Genomic DNA, 15,911 nt, shown 5'->3' on the forward strand with positions numbered 1-15,911 from the left:
AATGTATTCTTTATCCTGGGCCTGGTCAGAGAAAGGCAAATGCAATACATTTTTGGCCTTAGAGTCACAAGTCTTGAAGTATTTGTTAGCTGTCCTGGGCCCCTCTGAACTTGGGAAAATGCAGTTTGGAGGCAGAAATGGATGACACTGAGAAAAATGTCCCCATTTGAATTTATAATGTAGAGAAAATCTACATTAATTAAAAAAAACAAAGCAAAACATGTAAGAAGTCTCCTTGAAAAAAATGACGCCATAGAAGCCCACGCCCGCTTTTCTGTGACTGAATTTATAACCATCCCTCAAGACTCAGATAAATGGGGGCACCTGGATGGCTCAGTAGTTGAGCATCTGCCTTTGGCTCAGGTCATGTTGGGGTCCTGGGATCGAGTTCTGCACCAGGCTCCCCGCGGGGGAAAAAAAGACACAATGTCATTCTGCTGTGACTCCTCTCCCCATTTTTTCAAGATGGGAAGTTTCCTCCTTTTGCTCTCACCCCTCTCCTGGATAATAGCTGCCACTTAGTGAGCAACAGTGTATTAGACATGTAAGCACTTATTTTATCTTCTTTTAATAGCCCTATGGATAGTTATCACTCTCCTCATTTTACAGAGGAAGAAACCGCTGTATTGCAATATTAAGTCATCTGACATCATGCAGTTAATAAGTGGCAGAGCCAGAATTCAAATCCCAGAAGTCCGACCCCAGAGTCGGATCCTCATCACCACAGAGCCATCTGCCTCCCTTGTCACATTGATTTAATTGTCTCTGTTCCCCCTCCCACCCCACCCCCAACCTCCTTCTAAATCATTCGTTTCAAGTATTGGGGATATCCTGCCTCTGGGTGCTTTTGCAGTGCCAGGACCACACTGGTGGTTAAACAAAGGTACTTCCAGTCTGAGCACAAGGTAAAGGACAAGGTCTTCTAGAAAGTGAGAACAGAATAAATCAAGGCCTGGAAGGGAGAGAGAGCATAGGCTTCCGCAGGACTCCCACACTTCTGAAGTGTGGAGCTCATTGCTTGGAAGGAAAGGTGAGTCTTGAGGCCGGAGAGCTGAGTGATGTCCGGATCACACAGCTTCCTTGAAGTTTGTCAAGGAGTTTGGATTATGATTTTATTGTGAGGGTCACGGGAGCCACCAAATGGTCTTAAAAGGAAATTTGAAAAGTGTTGATTTAAACTACATTCATTCATGTATTGGCACTTAATCTAACTTTAAAGAAATTAATCAGCCGTTAACTTCATGTTCCGAAAGTCTCATTCAAGAAGTTTTCAAAGAATAACAATGAAAGACATTGGGGAGAAAAATAACCAATAAAATGTAACACTTTATTTTTATTATTATTATTTTTTATCTTAGAAGGAATTCACCAAAGGCTTCATATTATGCTATGGCATCTTTAATTATAAAAATAAGCAAATAAAATAACTTGCATCTGTCATTACCATGATATGTTTCATAACCTTTATATGCACATGGAGCTTAAAAATGTAATTTAACAATAAATAATGACATATACCAGATATGCTCACTGTTTATTCCAGTACTCAGCCAAAAACCTAAATATCATTTAAATTATAAATACATAATGCAAATATAATGGCACAAAAATGTCTAAAGTGCAACCAAATCACAATAGGAGAATCATGCAAACTGGTCTAGGTCAGCCCCCGAATCACTCTGTGCAGCAAACACAAGACGAAGCTTTGGAAGTTTAAAAGGGAGTTGGAGGGAGTGGGATGGGATGGGGAAAAGAGAAGCAAAAAACTAGCAACATCGTGAGAACTGCTTCTTTCCATATGTGTAGATATATGTATTACAGATACATATAGAAGAATTACTGTGGGGAGCAAAGGGGGGTACCACGGTTTGAAGAGATCACAGCAAAAAAAAAAAAAAAAAAGAGAGAGAGAGAGAAAGAATCTACTGGACTGAAGTAAGAGAGAATTTTGCTAGGAATACTCGTGAACTACTTGTCGCATTGGGGTCCTGGCTTCGTGGGTTTGCGAAATGGACACGACACACAAACTTGAGTAGCTTTTCTGGTTCGGAGAAGTCAGCCTTGCCTGGGGGTGGGAGTGGGGTACCAGGGAGGGAAGGGTGGGGGGGGTGTGGAGAGTCAACTTAGCGTATGGTCTACCTGATTTCCAAGAGGCTAAGGCAGTGTCCATATGTTTGGGGACCTGGGGATGGGACAGTTCTGAGTATAAAAATGCTCTTAACAATCTGATGTCAGCACGCTTAGAGGCTGTGTGGAGACAGGCAGCAGCTCTTGTGCTTGCTGCTGCTGCTGCTGGGTCTGCTGTGATTGCTCTTGGTCCTTGAGCAGCACGTTACTGCTTTTAAAGGCTTTATGGTAAAGTTGTATTGCTTTTCATTTTTTTTTTTTTCCTGGAGATGTGCCCTCCCTCCTCCCACCAGGATCCCTATCACTCAGTTTGGTCAGATCTTGAGTTTAACCTAGTGAGAGGCAAGCACCAATAGTTTCTACTGAAGCGAGTTTGGAGCGGCCCCTACAGTTCTACCCCTCCTCCTTCTTCCTCCCTTGACATTGACCTTTGGTGGGCAGTGACGCTCTTAAGGGACTGTTGGGTTCAAGGACAGTGACCCTGAGAAACTACTGTTGTTCATAGATAGGTTACTCATTTGGCTTTGGTGGTTGCCATCTTGTAAACATCACGGCAGAAATAATCAAACCACCAGCTCTGTTTTTCCTCTTTCCTTCTTGTTTTTTTTTTTTTTCATTTTTTTTCTTTTTTCTATTTTTTTTTTCCATTTTTTTTTCCATTTTTTTTGTTTTTTTTTTTTGTTTTTTTTGTTTTTTTTTTTTTGCGATCCTACGGAGATGGCCCAGCTGCCAGGACTACTTTGGCAGGCAGCGTGCTACAGGACAAAAATGTAAGAGGAGTCTATTAAGGCTGGACAGCCCAGGGTTCTTTATATCCCCTCAGCCCCAAGTCCCCGTAACTGAAGACCCAAAGGCTGACTGACTCGTTCCTGACTGATTTCATGGAAAGTCTCCCACACCATCATCGGTTTGCCAGAGGATCGATCGGGCACCGATGAAAGGTGGCGAGTCAAGAACTGCCACTTCCTAAGACAGAGTAGGCCTTAGCACACTGTAAGTGGTCCAAGCCCAAAGGGATGCTCTTTTTGGTTTCTGTAATTCCCAGTTGGACGTGACAGAGCCGTTTCAGGATAGAGCTAAGTCAAGAGTAGCCTCTGGGTTGAGGTGGGCTGGGAGATTAACATTTTACCTGGGGTCCTTCAGACAAACCTGTTGGTTTTTCCTATCTCATACAGGCCCATCTTAAGTTTCGATGTTGAATAAAACTACTTCTACCCCCTTAGTTATAAAAAAGGCCACAAGGAGCATTTATGTGGATATCTGGAAGTGACATAGTTATTCCATTCCCAGGAAAAGAAAAATAAAGCTAAGTTACAAAACTAAATCTATATGCAATAAAGTTATTATATACTGCTTTGTTTAAGCAGAGTCCTCTGGAATTTATGTACAGTACATTAGTTTTCAGCTATTTATATTCCACAGTTAGACCTTAAGATTCTCTGGTTTTAAGACAATTGTTAAAGATACTTTTAAAGCTCTGAGCAGTTACAGTACATAAAGATGTTAGCTTTTTGTTTTTCATTAGATGCAAGAAGATGCAGGCCCAAAGCCCGGTGGAAGAGCCAGGCTTGAGCAATTTGGTAAATGTGTTGGAAAGGGAATTACACACCGGAGGGATCAAGACCGTAAGACACTAGCTCGTGAGAGATCAAGAATTCAAACACGACATTCATATTCGTCCATGGCCAGCACAGATTCATCACACGAATTCCATTTAACACTTTTATGAGCATTGAAGACATGCATTTAAATTAAGATGCTTCTCGTCAGCTAACTCTACTGGGGCAACCATCCTAAAAGGGTTCCACAGCTTCCAATGACAATGACTGGGCCTTATGCGAATGCTTTGTGTTTGAGAGGAGTTTGAGGGGACCCGGGAAAAGACATGGTGGAGGAATATGAGAGAAGAGGGTACTTTCTCCTGCCTAGAGGCAGGAGGATCACACATAATCTGTCTGGGGGGAACGCTGCCATCGCAGAATGTTGGGATATTGATTACAGAAGCCTCGTTTCATGCAATTTTCTGGGAGGGGAATAGAAAATAGGAACTACTTAAAAAAAAAAATCCAACCAGGCACAGTACACTCAAAGTCGGTGTGCGAACACCTTTAAAATGATGCTAATCTGGCGAGGCTGTGGATACCTCTCCCTGCTTATGCACTCTCGTGGGAGGTGCGTTTGATGTGGGAGGGAGAGGCCGCCTCACCTCGGAGGTTCCTGAGGAGGACTTTCAGCTTCTGTGGCTCGCTGGTGCGCCTCCTGTTGAAGTCAGCTCGCGGGTGCGTTTGGGCACAGTGATCCGTCTGCAGGATGTGAAAGAGGCTGGCCATGTTGGGCCCAATTTTCTCCATCAGGCTGTCTCTGATGGTGCTGACTGTGTCTTCGTCACATTCCAGGAGGCTTCGAACGAGCCTGTTATAGTATCTGTGTTGGGAAAGAGAGCACAGGGGACAAATAGTCAATGAGTGAGAGAGGGCACGGCGAGACCTGGCCTTTCAGCCCAGGTGAGGCCAACAGCCCAACCCCCCATCCAGATGGCCAGACCATGCAAATCCAGCAAATCCAGATAGTTCATCAGCTGAAGATGGCTTTTGCCTCTAACTTTCATGCGCTGTCTTCTTAGTCTAGTGCATGTGCTTCCTGGAGTTGCCACATGACGTGAAACAGCTCCCGTCTTTGTGTTTAATGCTTGGCAGACTTAGGTCACACTTTGTGAACAATCAAGCTGCCCCCAATGTCTCACCGTTTTAGAAACACCCCATCATCTAGCTGGATGGGATCACAGAGATCATCCTTTGGTTCTTTCCCTTCGTCTCATTTTACAGAGAAGAAACAAAGGTGGGAGAGCAGAAGCGACTTGTCTAAGGTCATATGACGGGTTAGTGGTAGAAACAGGACTTAGTCAAATGTAATGAGGTGAGCCCAGGCCTGCTGAGACCGTTTCTTGAACAGTCACTCATGTGAATTTGCGGGTATTTTGATACGTCTTTGCAATCTGCCCTTTGCTGGGTGGTGTGTGTGCAGGTGGATGGGCACATGAGCATGTATTCGGACTCAATTTCTATTTTTAAAGGAGGCCGCTGCCTCCTCCAGTGGATCGTGCAGGTTTTCTACTCAAATCACTCAGCTAGCCTTGCTAATGGCCATTGACTGATCTCTTTCTCAGTGTTCCTTCAAAGGTACACTGTAGTCAGAAGGCCAGATGCCGGGCAATGGGGATCCTGAAATGGAAGGACTGGTGGTCCTTGATGGTTTCTGTTCCAACAATTCCAAAGCCTTCTCCCACTGCTCTAGCTTTTGCTGGCCTCTTCCTTTTTTTGAGCATTTTAAGGATTCTAGGTTAGCATCACACAGGTCAGCATTCCATGGGCTGGTGACGGTTTGGTTTTCCCTGCTCGACTGCTAACTTACTAAAGGCAGGATTTGCGTCCTTATTCTTTGGAACCCTCATGTGCCACTGTCCTAGGGCTCTGCTCCCTGCTCATGGTCCATCCGTCGATTTATTCTACGGCCACGGGTGAAATGGGGAGTTGTAGAAATAATAATTCTCTCTAATAAGTCATGATTCCGGGAAGAGAAATTAGAAGAAGGTGTGGTTAGTTTTACCAAAGAACCTGGTGTTTGGTATAAATCACCTTCATCTTAGGTGTAAGTTCTTTGGGGGGGAACCAAACACTGCAGCTAAGTGTTATGGCTCAGAAACAGACTGTCTGATATGGACAGCATATGAATTACTTGTCCTATTCACTGGGGAGACAGTTCAGGGCATTTTCCAATTTGAGTTGGGATGTGTTTCTTCCGTTTTGAGGTGGCACTTGTCAAAACCCATTAGCCCTGTGTTCACTAATAAGAGACTCTCCCGATGACAGTGACCTACAGTATTTATGTGGAGAGACTCTTTCCCCAGAGGAGCCTGCGGGTCACTGGGGCCACAAGATCTTCCATGAAAAGAAACCTGTTTATTTTTAACTCACCTCACAGAGCACAGGATCAAACATCCTTCCAGAATAACTTAACCCCCCAGAGAGGTCCTTTCAAGGATGTACGGTAAACAGAGTGGAACACGGGTAATGAAGCAGAGCGGTCACCCTTCTGTGAGTGAGCAGAATGAAGCTGGGGGCCGAAAGAGAAGTGCTGTTGTCTGGGTCTCGGACATAGTCCTGGCTCTACCCCTCCCACGAGGGAGGATTATATCCAGCTGTTGTTAAAATTGGGATTCTCTGGCACAGAAACACATTTTCCAACCCTTTGGAATTATAAAGCACATGAGTCAAAGCAGATCTCACTTGGATGGGGAAATGGGGAGAAAGAGGGTTTTGGAAAAACTGAGAATAAACGACTTTGTACCAACAGCTTCAGATATCTACCCACCCACATAGATCCCCAGGCACCTCTTTACTCTTGGGCTCTGTGAGGACATGGGTCCCCTTGATCTCTGTGTCTACTTCACAGGGTGATTAGATCTTAGAGAATAAGGTTTCTGATCTCTCACCCTCCTGACCCCCAACCAGGACTTTATAACTTAGAAGTTAACCCTTCCACTTCTAGAAAGAACTGCCCACGAGAGATTGCCATCCCTCCACCCCCCACTAGATGAACTGTGGAAGACGGTCTTTCCTTAGCTCAACATTGGAAGCTCTTGCCTGGATGATGAAGGTGAACACCAGTAAGGAAACTAAGCTCCTGTCATTAGCCTTGCCTCTTCAAGGCCACATGTGTCCCGTGGGCCCCACTTTGTCAAAGCACTTACTTTCCCTCTATGAGGGTTTCTGTCTTTCCTCTTGCTTTCTCTGCTTGCCCGGGTATGACACCTGTTGTTGGAGTTTCTCAATGATCACCTTGCCAGCTTGACTACCCTTAGTGACTCTCCCCAGATCTACCCTTAGCTTCTCTCATGGAGCTTTGCAAACCCAACAAGGGTAGGCTAAGAGGGCTCGTTGGAATAGAGATGTCCACGGCTCCATTAGCAGCTCCTCCAAGTCTGGGAAACCTGTCAACCTGTCTGACTGCCATGATGTCAGCATCATTTGCCAGAGTGAGTGAGAGTTTAATCCTGTGCCTCTCCATTAAGGGCTGTAATACACAGTAAGGGTGCTGACCTCTGGGATTGTGTGGATTAATGAGACAGACCTTTTCTATCTAGAAGTCACCAAGTGAGATTATTTAAAAGATTGTGTCTTCAGCGAAAGTTGACTTGCCAATTGTCACATATTTACCGAGCACCATCTTGTACCAACTGTTCATGTTACTATAGCCGTTGGTAAGATGTGCCTTCTCTTTGAGAATAGAATGTACACAAATGTAATTGTTGATTGCCCTGGAGCCCATTTATTCAATTCTCCTTGGTATTCTATTTTTTTTTCTATTTTTATTCTGTTTGGATTGTGGATATTTCCTATAGGTTTTACTGGCTGCCATTTTTGAAGTAGGAATAAGATGGTTTGGCTCAAGGCCACATGCATTCTAGACTCAACCCTGTCATTCACTCACTGGGTGACCTTCAGTGGGTCACGTCCCTCTCCAGGCCTCTGTCCTTTAAATCAGTAAAATGAGGCGTTTAGTCTAGATAACCTCTGTGACCATCTCCAACTATGACATTCTATGTTTCTGGGATTTGATATATCTATATCATCTATATCTATTCTATATCTATATCTATATTCCTTCTTGATTTAACAAAGATGGTGCAGGTCTGCTTCAGGACCATCCTCTGCAGGATGACTTAGAACTATTTAGGAAGATTCCTTTTTTCACCTTTATAGGGTGAAGGGACTTGATGGGCTAAGTGTTCTGATCACCCAGCCTGGAAGGACCTTTAAAAGCATGTTTCTTTTTCCCACTTTGAAAATTCCATCACTGACTTTTTTTTTTTTCTTGGTAAAGAATAAGATCAGATATTCTCCATAGCTACTGTTTCAGCCATGCTTACCCAAATACACACATACTGCCTAGGAACGTTCTGTGTGAGGGTTTATAAATAGTCCTTTGTTTCCCTTGATCAATATTATTCTTCTGTTTCCTGTTCCCTATCCATGCCCTAGAGAGCTGGAAGCTTCGTCAGTTTTCCCACTCTGGATCTGGATTGGTCTGATTTCTTCCCAAGCCTCACATTGCTCAGCTTGTCTGATCAATTTTGCCTGCTTTCCCTCATGGTTGAGAGAGAAGTTTGCAAATTCAGCCAGGGGGGGACATCCAGCTATCCTTTCTCTTTGGAGTGGATTTCGGTCATGGAAAACATCCCTGTTCTGGCTCTTGGTCCAGTCACAGGCTTTTGGATTCTCCCAGGCCCAAATCTCATGCTAGATAAGTCACAGGAAGGTGGAATGAACCTGTAACTACTTCCCTTCACAATTCTGTGCCAACTGGCACAACTTAGTGTGTATCTGTGGTGGGGCAGAGGCTGGGAAAGCAGGATGTTTCAGGAGAGTGAGGAGCTTAAATAGAGCAAGTAAGCCCCAGCAGGGAACCGGAAATCTCTACAGTTCTGAGCAGGAATAATATTAGCCAGTTGAAGTGAAATAATTGAAGAAAGAGCTGCATGGAAGATTCTGGTCTTCAAGGGATGGCCACTTTTCCCTACTTTCCTAATAAGTGTGATTTCTCTATGGTGGAGAAGGGAGAAAACAAGACTCCTTGTGACCATTTGCTAAAGGTGGTACAAAAGGAGACCCCAGCTGAAAGGAACAGTGGCCTGCATTAAAAACTCTTATTATTAGTCTCTTCTTAGATACTTAGGATCACCACTCCAGATTCTAGATCATCCTCTCTATAAGACCTCTCCCTTCATAATGGAAGATATGATCTCAGTTGAAATAGAGAGGTTCATATTGACTTAAAATTAGTTACATGCCATATTGTAAGTCACAAATTGCCATAGGATCCTTAACGATCTAGACTTATAATAATGGCATTGCTAACGTACCCCTTCCCCCCTGCCCCAGCTGACACACAAATGCATACTTTGTCCCTAGCCCCTGTCTACTAAGAATTCTGTGTTTTTTTTTTCCTTATGGTGAAGGGAGTCTCCAACAATTAGCCAGGTTTTTTTTTTTTTTTTTTTCTCTTAGATGTAACCAGAATCTTCTTAGGAGAATATTAAGACTGAGGCCAATCTAAAGAGATAGGCCATTTAAGATAAATGGTGGATTTGACTTTCTCGTTCTGAGAAAATCAGTTAGGACCCAATGAGTACTGAACAACCGATTTTTATAAATTGACCTGAGGTTCTGAAGAGCCTTAATGTGTAATTAGGTGTGAATCAGAAATTTTACAAAGTTTTAATGTCAGGGGTCTTAGCATTTCCCTAAGGAAGAACTACTTTTCCTGTCTTTTGATAAGTTGCATATATGTGCATGACTAAACTGCTGGTCAGCCCCAGGAGGAGCAGGCTGTTGCCACTGTTGGAAGAAGGGTGGCAGCACCTGGCTTGAAAATTAATCAGGGAAGTCTGTGTTAGCTCTCAGATGGTCTGGGTAACATGCAATAGAACTGATCTTTGTCAGTATTTGGCTGCAGAGTCAAAGCATCCTAGTGCTTCAGGCCTGGGAGTCAAGTTTTGGGTTGAGGGGCATCACAGCAGGCTGAACTCATCCTGCCCTCCCTGCCCCTGCCATACCTCCACGCCAGCCCCATGGACACCTCTCTTAACTTGATCACAGATGGGGAAGCCCAGGTCTTGCTGAGAAACCCTGTAGGCCTTAGAATGAGGGTGTCAGCCCTCTTCATGTCAGCCTGGGTGTTAACTCTTGGCTGGTAAAGACAGTGAGCCAGTGGCACAGGAAGGCCAGGGCTCAGATATGACTAATTCAGCGGCTTTGGGTCATGTGAGAATACTGAGATGAAAATGTGACTGAGCGGTCACCAGAACACCATTCCAGGAAATCTTGAACTAGAGAAAGGAATAATATAAGCCTGGGAGGGAACATGGGAATCATCTAGTCCAGCCATTTCACTTTTCACAAAGGAAATCCCAGTTCCAGTGGAGTGACATGGCTTACTCTGGGCCACCTACCGAAATACCTGCGTGAGCATGGGACCGGCTCAGAACACATGCAGATTTAAAATTCTGCATTATGACATTTGACCAGCGTTTTAATAATGGCCAATTTTACAGTGCATCGCCATAATTTCAGCCAAATTTGATGTCTCAAATGCTTGTTTCCATAAACTTCCAATTCCCTTCATGCTTATGGTGAGAAACTGACAATGAAAATACACCCAGGGATGCTGCAGATGAAGCTTTCTATTAGCTGCATGGAAAGACTTTTCCTATAACAGTGAGAAAAAAAAATCCAGGCTGCTTAAACTGTCACAACCAATCACAAACATATTTTTCCTGCAAAAGCTGGGAAGGCTGCAAGCTAAAATAAGATCATGACTGTGGCAATTAACCCCCTTCTGTGTCTGGCTCTGCCAACGCCCCGCCTCTCCCCCTCCCCCCGCCCCATTGCAAAAAAGCGGACTCATTCTGTACCTGTTGGAGAAGTGATTGGGGAGCTGGACGACCTCGGTGATGGCTTCGGGGTTCCGCTTGGCGACACTGCACACATTCAGCTTGCTGTAGCACTCCTCTTGCACCTCAGCAATCATCCTCTGGAAAGTGGAGCACCTCCGAATGGCAAGGAAGACCTTGGAGGTGACCCCATTGGCGATGCACTTTAAGCTCTCTTTGACAAATGCTTTTCCCTGCCAGGCAAGGGGTAGGAGGAGAAGCTTTAGCTCGAGCTGACCAGAGAGGACAGGGCATACAATATGTGGAACTTAAGGGGGCTTGCCTTGGCACTGTCTCATGGCCATCTGCAGGTCCTCACAATGAGAAAATTGTACACCGTGACCAGGATAAAAAAAATGTCCCCACTCTCTTTGACTACCTTCAAAATTCAGCTCCATAGAAATAGTGAGACTGGCCGAGGTGGGGGGGTTGGTGGGGTGGGGAGAGATGAACCATAATCCACCACCCTGCAGCTTAAAAATAGCCAAAATATGGCTTTGTCTTCTTAGGATCGAGACTTTGATAACTCACAAGCCAGTGTGCTAGGTCATACAGTGAGGAGAACTTCTTTGTTAGAAGAACGTTTCTCTTTCCTCTTGAAGAGGCAAAGATTTTTTTGCTCATCACCCCTCCCTTAAGACAGCCTCTGTCAGCGTGGTACAGTCGTGCATTAGAGTGGGTGGGAAGTGTCTTGTATAGAACCGGCTTTCTGGCCAAAATCGCACCCGTGTGTGTGTGTGTGTGTGTGTGTGTGTGCATGTGTGCACATGCACACGCTGGAGCTGAGCGTGTAGACTGAGGAGGCTGCGAAGCAGCGCAGTTTCCTCACAAGCCTGGCTCCCAAGAACAATAGTCTAACACACTGTTAAAGACAGGCATCCAATGGGAGGCATGGGTCAAGGTCTGATTACCTGAGTGTCAAATTTAGCAGCGCTGTACAAGAAGGATTTACAGATGTCGTACATCCCATCTGTGTCACAGGTGGAGTTCTCCAGGCATGCAAAAGCCCCGCAGCCAACCTGCAGAGCACTGTTGAGGCAGCGAACCACTTCAGCTAAAAGAGACAAATCCACCCAATCTGGGTCAGATGATGAGGGTGATTCAGAGGGGTCAAGGTGGCAAATTCAAGGACATGGGGTCGGAAGAACTTAGACGTTTGCCAGGGGGCCGTGGATGGCCCCATCCAGAGGGGGTAGGAGCAGAAAGAGTGGGGCAGGCAGATCCTTTTGCTTATGAGAGCGAGAGCCCATGAAAGGAGAGAGAGGGCGTGAGTTTTCCCTCTTGGTCTCACCCATTACATACAATTCTGGTGGCTGGAGAAGTTAAGACCAGAGGCTGCGGAATGCACAGCGCTCCAAGCAGCTCTGCAGGATCCAAGGGCATCACCTAGAGCCCCAAAAGCATGGGAAGGCAGGAGGCAAGGGCTGGTGGTCAAGTTTAGGAAGTGGAAGGGCCAGAGAGTCCATTTGGCTTCCTGAAAATGCACTCCAGAGTAATAAGAATGGAATTTTAGCCTAAGTGGCAAAGAATTTGCCAGGAGTTCATCTGGAGACCCTTCCGATCTAGGGCTTTTAACTTACCTTCATACCGGCAGAAAGGGATCTGGTCCATTCCTGTTTCATCCCAACCCCCACCATAGGATGCATAATCTCTCTCATATTAAAAGCCATTGCTTTTTTAAAAGAGAAACACAGGTGTGGAATAACAAGGCAAGGCACCCCTTGTGCAAGACTGGAAGAAAAACCGCAAAGAACTTGCATGAGGCTTTCTACATTCTGGATAAGATCTCCCATAAAAGTAATTTCTCTCCTACAGAAGGGGGGTGTTCTGGCAAGCAGCTCGGCAAGAAATGATCTGCAGCCTTCATACCATAGGATTCTCCTCTGAGATCAAAAGCATGGTTCGGTTAGGCTTCCCCTCCCCCTCCCACCACCCGCAGCCTCTGGGATGTTACAAGTCATTTCCCTAATTATATATTTCCACGGGTTCAAATTATAACTTTGCTTTAAGCAGTTTTAATATGCATTAGGGTTGCTATTGTTTTAGGCAAGCTCGAATTGTGAATCACTGCATTTCTATAGCAACTAAGTACAAAAGGAAGTGAAGCAAAGCCCTCCTCTGGGCAGGGACCTGTGCTCTTTGGAGGGGAGCGTTGTCTGCAGCATTTGGACACCTGCGATCCCATCTTTGCTGACAGTTGGGGGAGTGGGGGCAGTAATGCTAGAGCAGCAGGCCGGACAAGTGGAGTCAGAAGGCAGAGGTGTTAGTACCGGCTTCCTAAGGACTCCTTTCCTCTAGAGGCCAAGATAATACACAATTAACTGCTCTGGGAGTCAGAACCAGAGTGAGACCTTCCTCTTGAAGGAACTGCTGCTACGTTTCACAAATACTCTTTTTTTTTTGAGGGTCCCTCTGGCCCCGGGCAGCACCGGCAGCTGAATGAAGCGCGAGAAAGCTGGGAGGAAGAGAAGGAGCAGTGTCGGGGTGGGATGTGCAGGGTTTTCTCTGCATCTGCCCAGGATTTGTCAGACTGGAGGGCTATGGTTCTGTAAATCTGTCTGCAGAGGGAGCTTTCTGTGTGTTGCCTGAAGGGGCAGGGAAGCCCAGTTATGGGGTCCTAAGGGTGAAGGAAGGGGGCAGCATCAGACAAATCATGTCTCACCTTAAGATCAGCTTCAGCTTCTAGAAAGTATAGAGAGCGCTTTGAAGCATGCCAACATTCAAGCCTTTCCCCCGCCCCCTTTCCCCCCCTCCCCCAAGAGGGTACGTGCCAGATTTCAGGCAATCAGGCTAGGCTTATGCAATGAAATACCCTCAGCAGAGCGCCCAGCTTCTTCGTTAGTTGCATGCAATTTATTAAACAAAGGAGCTCCACTTCCTAAGGCTATTGGATTACACTGGCAGTTTATTGCCATCAGGCATGAAGCACATTTATTATCAAGATCAGCCGTCACAGACACAGTTGCAAAAGCGAGAGGCAAATGAGGACAGCTCTTTGGGGGAGAAACCGGTCCTGGGTTTGCCGCTTACCTGAGTTCTGAGCTGCCACCCGGGATTTCCTGGGGCTCACAGAATCATTCTGCTCCGCCTCATGGGTTGCAGAAGCACTGATCACCAGCACCAGAAGCACTGCTGAGTTTTGGAGCATTCTCTGAGAAGTTTCCGCTAAGTTGTTGGGTTTTTTTTTTCCTCCCCCCCTTTCCTCTTTCCCTCTCCCGGCTTGAGTGAAGATGTGGATCTGGATACACTGAAAGCCTAGGTGAGGATTTGATGAGGATTTTTTTTTTTTGTTGCTGCTGATGCTGCTGCTGCTTCTGCTTCTGCTGCTTGCTGCTGCTGCTGCTGCTGCTGCTGCTGCTGCTGCTGCTGCAGTGGCTGCTTCTTGCACCTCTGGCTTTTACAAACTGGGGACCCAAGAGCTGCACCCAGGGATTTTATAGCCGTTCTTATCGGTCCTTAGGATCAGGGACCAATCAGGTCCCTCAACTGGTCTGGCTAGCCAATCGGAGGGCACGCTCATTGGGCTGGAGCTGTTTGACTTCTTAGAAATATTTTCCAGCAAATTAAAAGTACCTGCTGCCAATGTTTTACATGTGTGTGTGTGACAGTGTGTGCATGGATGTGTGAAAAGCTATTTTCACGGAATTAAGGAATGACTGTATATTGATTGAACTAAGGGAAAATCAGATGAAAATCTCAACAAGGTGCTTTTGGAAATCCATCCTTTTTTTAAAAAAGAATGAGCTGGTCGGGGGAGGGATGAGCAGCATCAGCAGGATGAGGCTGTGTGGTCTCTTTGGATTCTAATTTAGCCTCTTTATAGCAATTTTGATCTGATTTTACCAGCACACTGGCTATGTTGTAAGCTACACGCACCGGGCTGTCTCCCCATCTCGTTGGCACATACATATCCACAGGTCTGCGGCACTCTGGGCATCCAGAGTTCTCATTCACATATATGAGCCCCCGAGGAGGGACATATATGAGTGGAAGGGCTCTGATGGACTGGGATAGGATAGCTCTGAGCTGTGGCTCCAATTCCTCTACTGACATGACTGTGGTCAAGTCCTTTTACCTTGTTCTGCCTCTGTTTTCAAATCTGTGAAATGCCCACGTTGGGGTCTAGCATTACTTTCATCTCTAAAACTATGATTCTCCAGTAACAAAAATTAACCTCAAGTCCATCTTTTTTAGTCACCAGCAGGATTGCCAACTCCAGGAGCATTAGTTACTATAGGTACACACACGCACACCTCCACACTCTACACTCAACAGGGAGACATCGTGAATGCCTGAAAGTTAACACACCGTGTTTTCAAGCAAGGGGACTTCATAATCACATTGAAACAATAAGCTGGCCAAAGCAAGAGTAAACCTGCTAGGTAAACCCATTTATTTCTTGAGGGTGGGGAAGGGGTATGGGGGCAGGCAGGACTGGAAAGAAGGGGTAGGAAAAGACCAGAATGTGTAGGAAGAAGACTGATAAGCTCTAGACTTAATGGGAAAATTACAGTGGCATCACAAATCATCCCTAGTGTAGAAGCTCATATTTTCTTATAAGTAGACAACACTGAAGCATGTCCCCAACTTTTAAAGGAGGCTGATAATCCAGGAAAGGATTTACCACAGTAAAAAAAAAAAAAATTGGTCATTGCATCAAGGGCTGGGGTGAAGTGAAGGAATGAAGGAAGAAAACCTTTACAAAATTTTAGGATATAAGTGAGAAAGGGCCATTGGAGATTCACAAAGCTGGGAACAAGGTGATCTTGCAAAGAAACGGAGCCACAGTGGTTTCAGTTTAGATCCTAAAATCTTCAAAGGTTGAAGAAAGATTGCCAACTCTACTAACCACAAACCAAGACTCAGCTCTGTAGGTGTGAGGGGAGTGGGCGTGCTGAGTGATTATAGCACCCCCCCCCCCAAAAAAAAGGTTATTTGGGAAGCATGAAGGTTGCTGGAAAAAGGATGGAGGAGATAAAGGATAAAGGAAATATTTAAAGGCAAGAAAAGAAATGTTCACATATTCATTAAATGATAAGTACATTTTAGTTTAGATTAACTGAATCTTGGCATTTCTCAAACCTTCTAAGCTGGATGCTGGGGCTTGAGGATGGAAGGGTAACAGAGAAGAGATACAGAAGAAGGAGAAGTAAGGATTCCTGCTGTTGAGCTTGCAGTCAAGATGGAAAGGTAGTCAATCTCGGTTGTGTTTCCTGAAGGGTCAGGATGTCAGGACTTTGCTCTGTAAGAGAAGGGCCTGGCCAACACTGGGTTGAGATGTGGAGAAGCCTTC

The 15,911-nt window shown here is 45.3% G+C and overlaps 1 protein-coding gene across 1 annotated transcript; it reads right to left on the reverse strand.

Annotated features, from left to right (window-relative positions):
* Window positions 1-1,306: 1,306 nt before the first annotated feature.
* STC1 (stanniocalcin 1) lies at window positions 1,307-14,012 on the reverse strand. The gene is made up of 4 exons (XM_041767949.1): window positions 13,649-14,012; window positions 11,530-11,672; window positions 10,601-10,812; window positions 1,307-4,551 (listed from the first exon to the last, which is right to left on the reverse strand). The coding sequence occupies exons 1-4, from the start codon at window positions 13,764-13,766 to the stop codon at window positions 4,281-4,283; spliced, it is 744 nt and encodes a 247-aa protein (XP_041623883.1). The 5' UTR covers window positions 13,767-14,012; the 3' UTR covers window positions 1,307-4,280.
* Window positions 14,013-15,911: the final 1,899 nt, after the last annotated feature.

This window comes from Vulpes lagopus, chromosome 8, assembly GCF_018345385.1.
Source record: "Vulpes lagopus strain Blue_001 chromosome 8, ASM1834538v1, whole genome shotgun sequence".
Taxonomy (NCBI): Eukaryota; Metazoa; Chordata; class Mammalia; order Carnivora; family Canidae; genus Vulpes; species Vulpes lagopus.

Excerpts from the sequence above, each read along its gene's own strand:
- STC1 (XM_041767949.1), bottom strand. The coding sequence starts at position 13,766 with ATGCTCCAAAACTCAGCAGTGCTTCTGGTGCTGGTGATCAGTGCTTCT. Across the intron at positions 10,813-11,529 it reads CTGCTAAATTTGACACTCAG|GGAAAAGCATTTGTCAAAGA; the intron begins GTAATCAGACCT and ends CTTGCCTGGCAG. Across the intron at positions 4,552-10,600 it reads CCCAATCACTTCTCCAACAG|ATACTATAACAGGCTCGTTC; the intron begins GTACAGAATGAG and ends TTCCCAACACAG.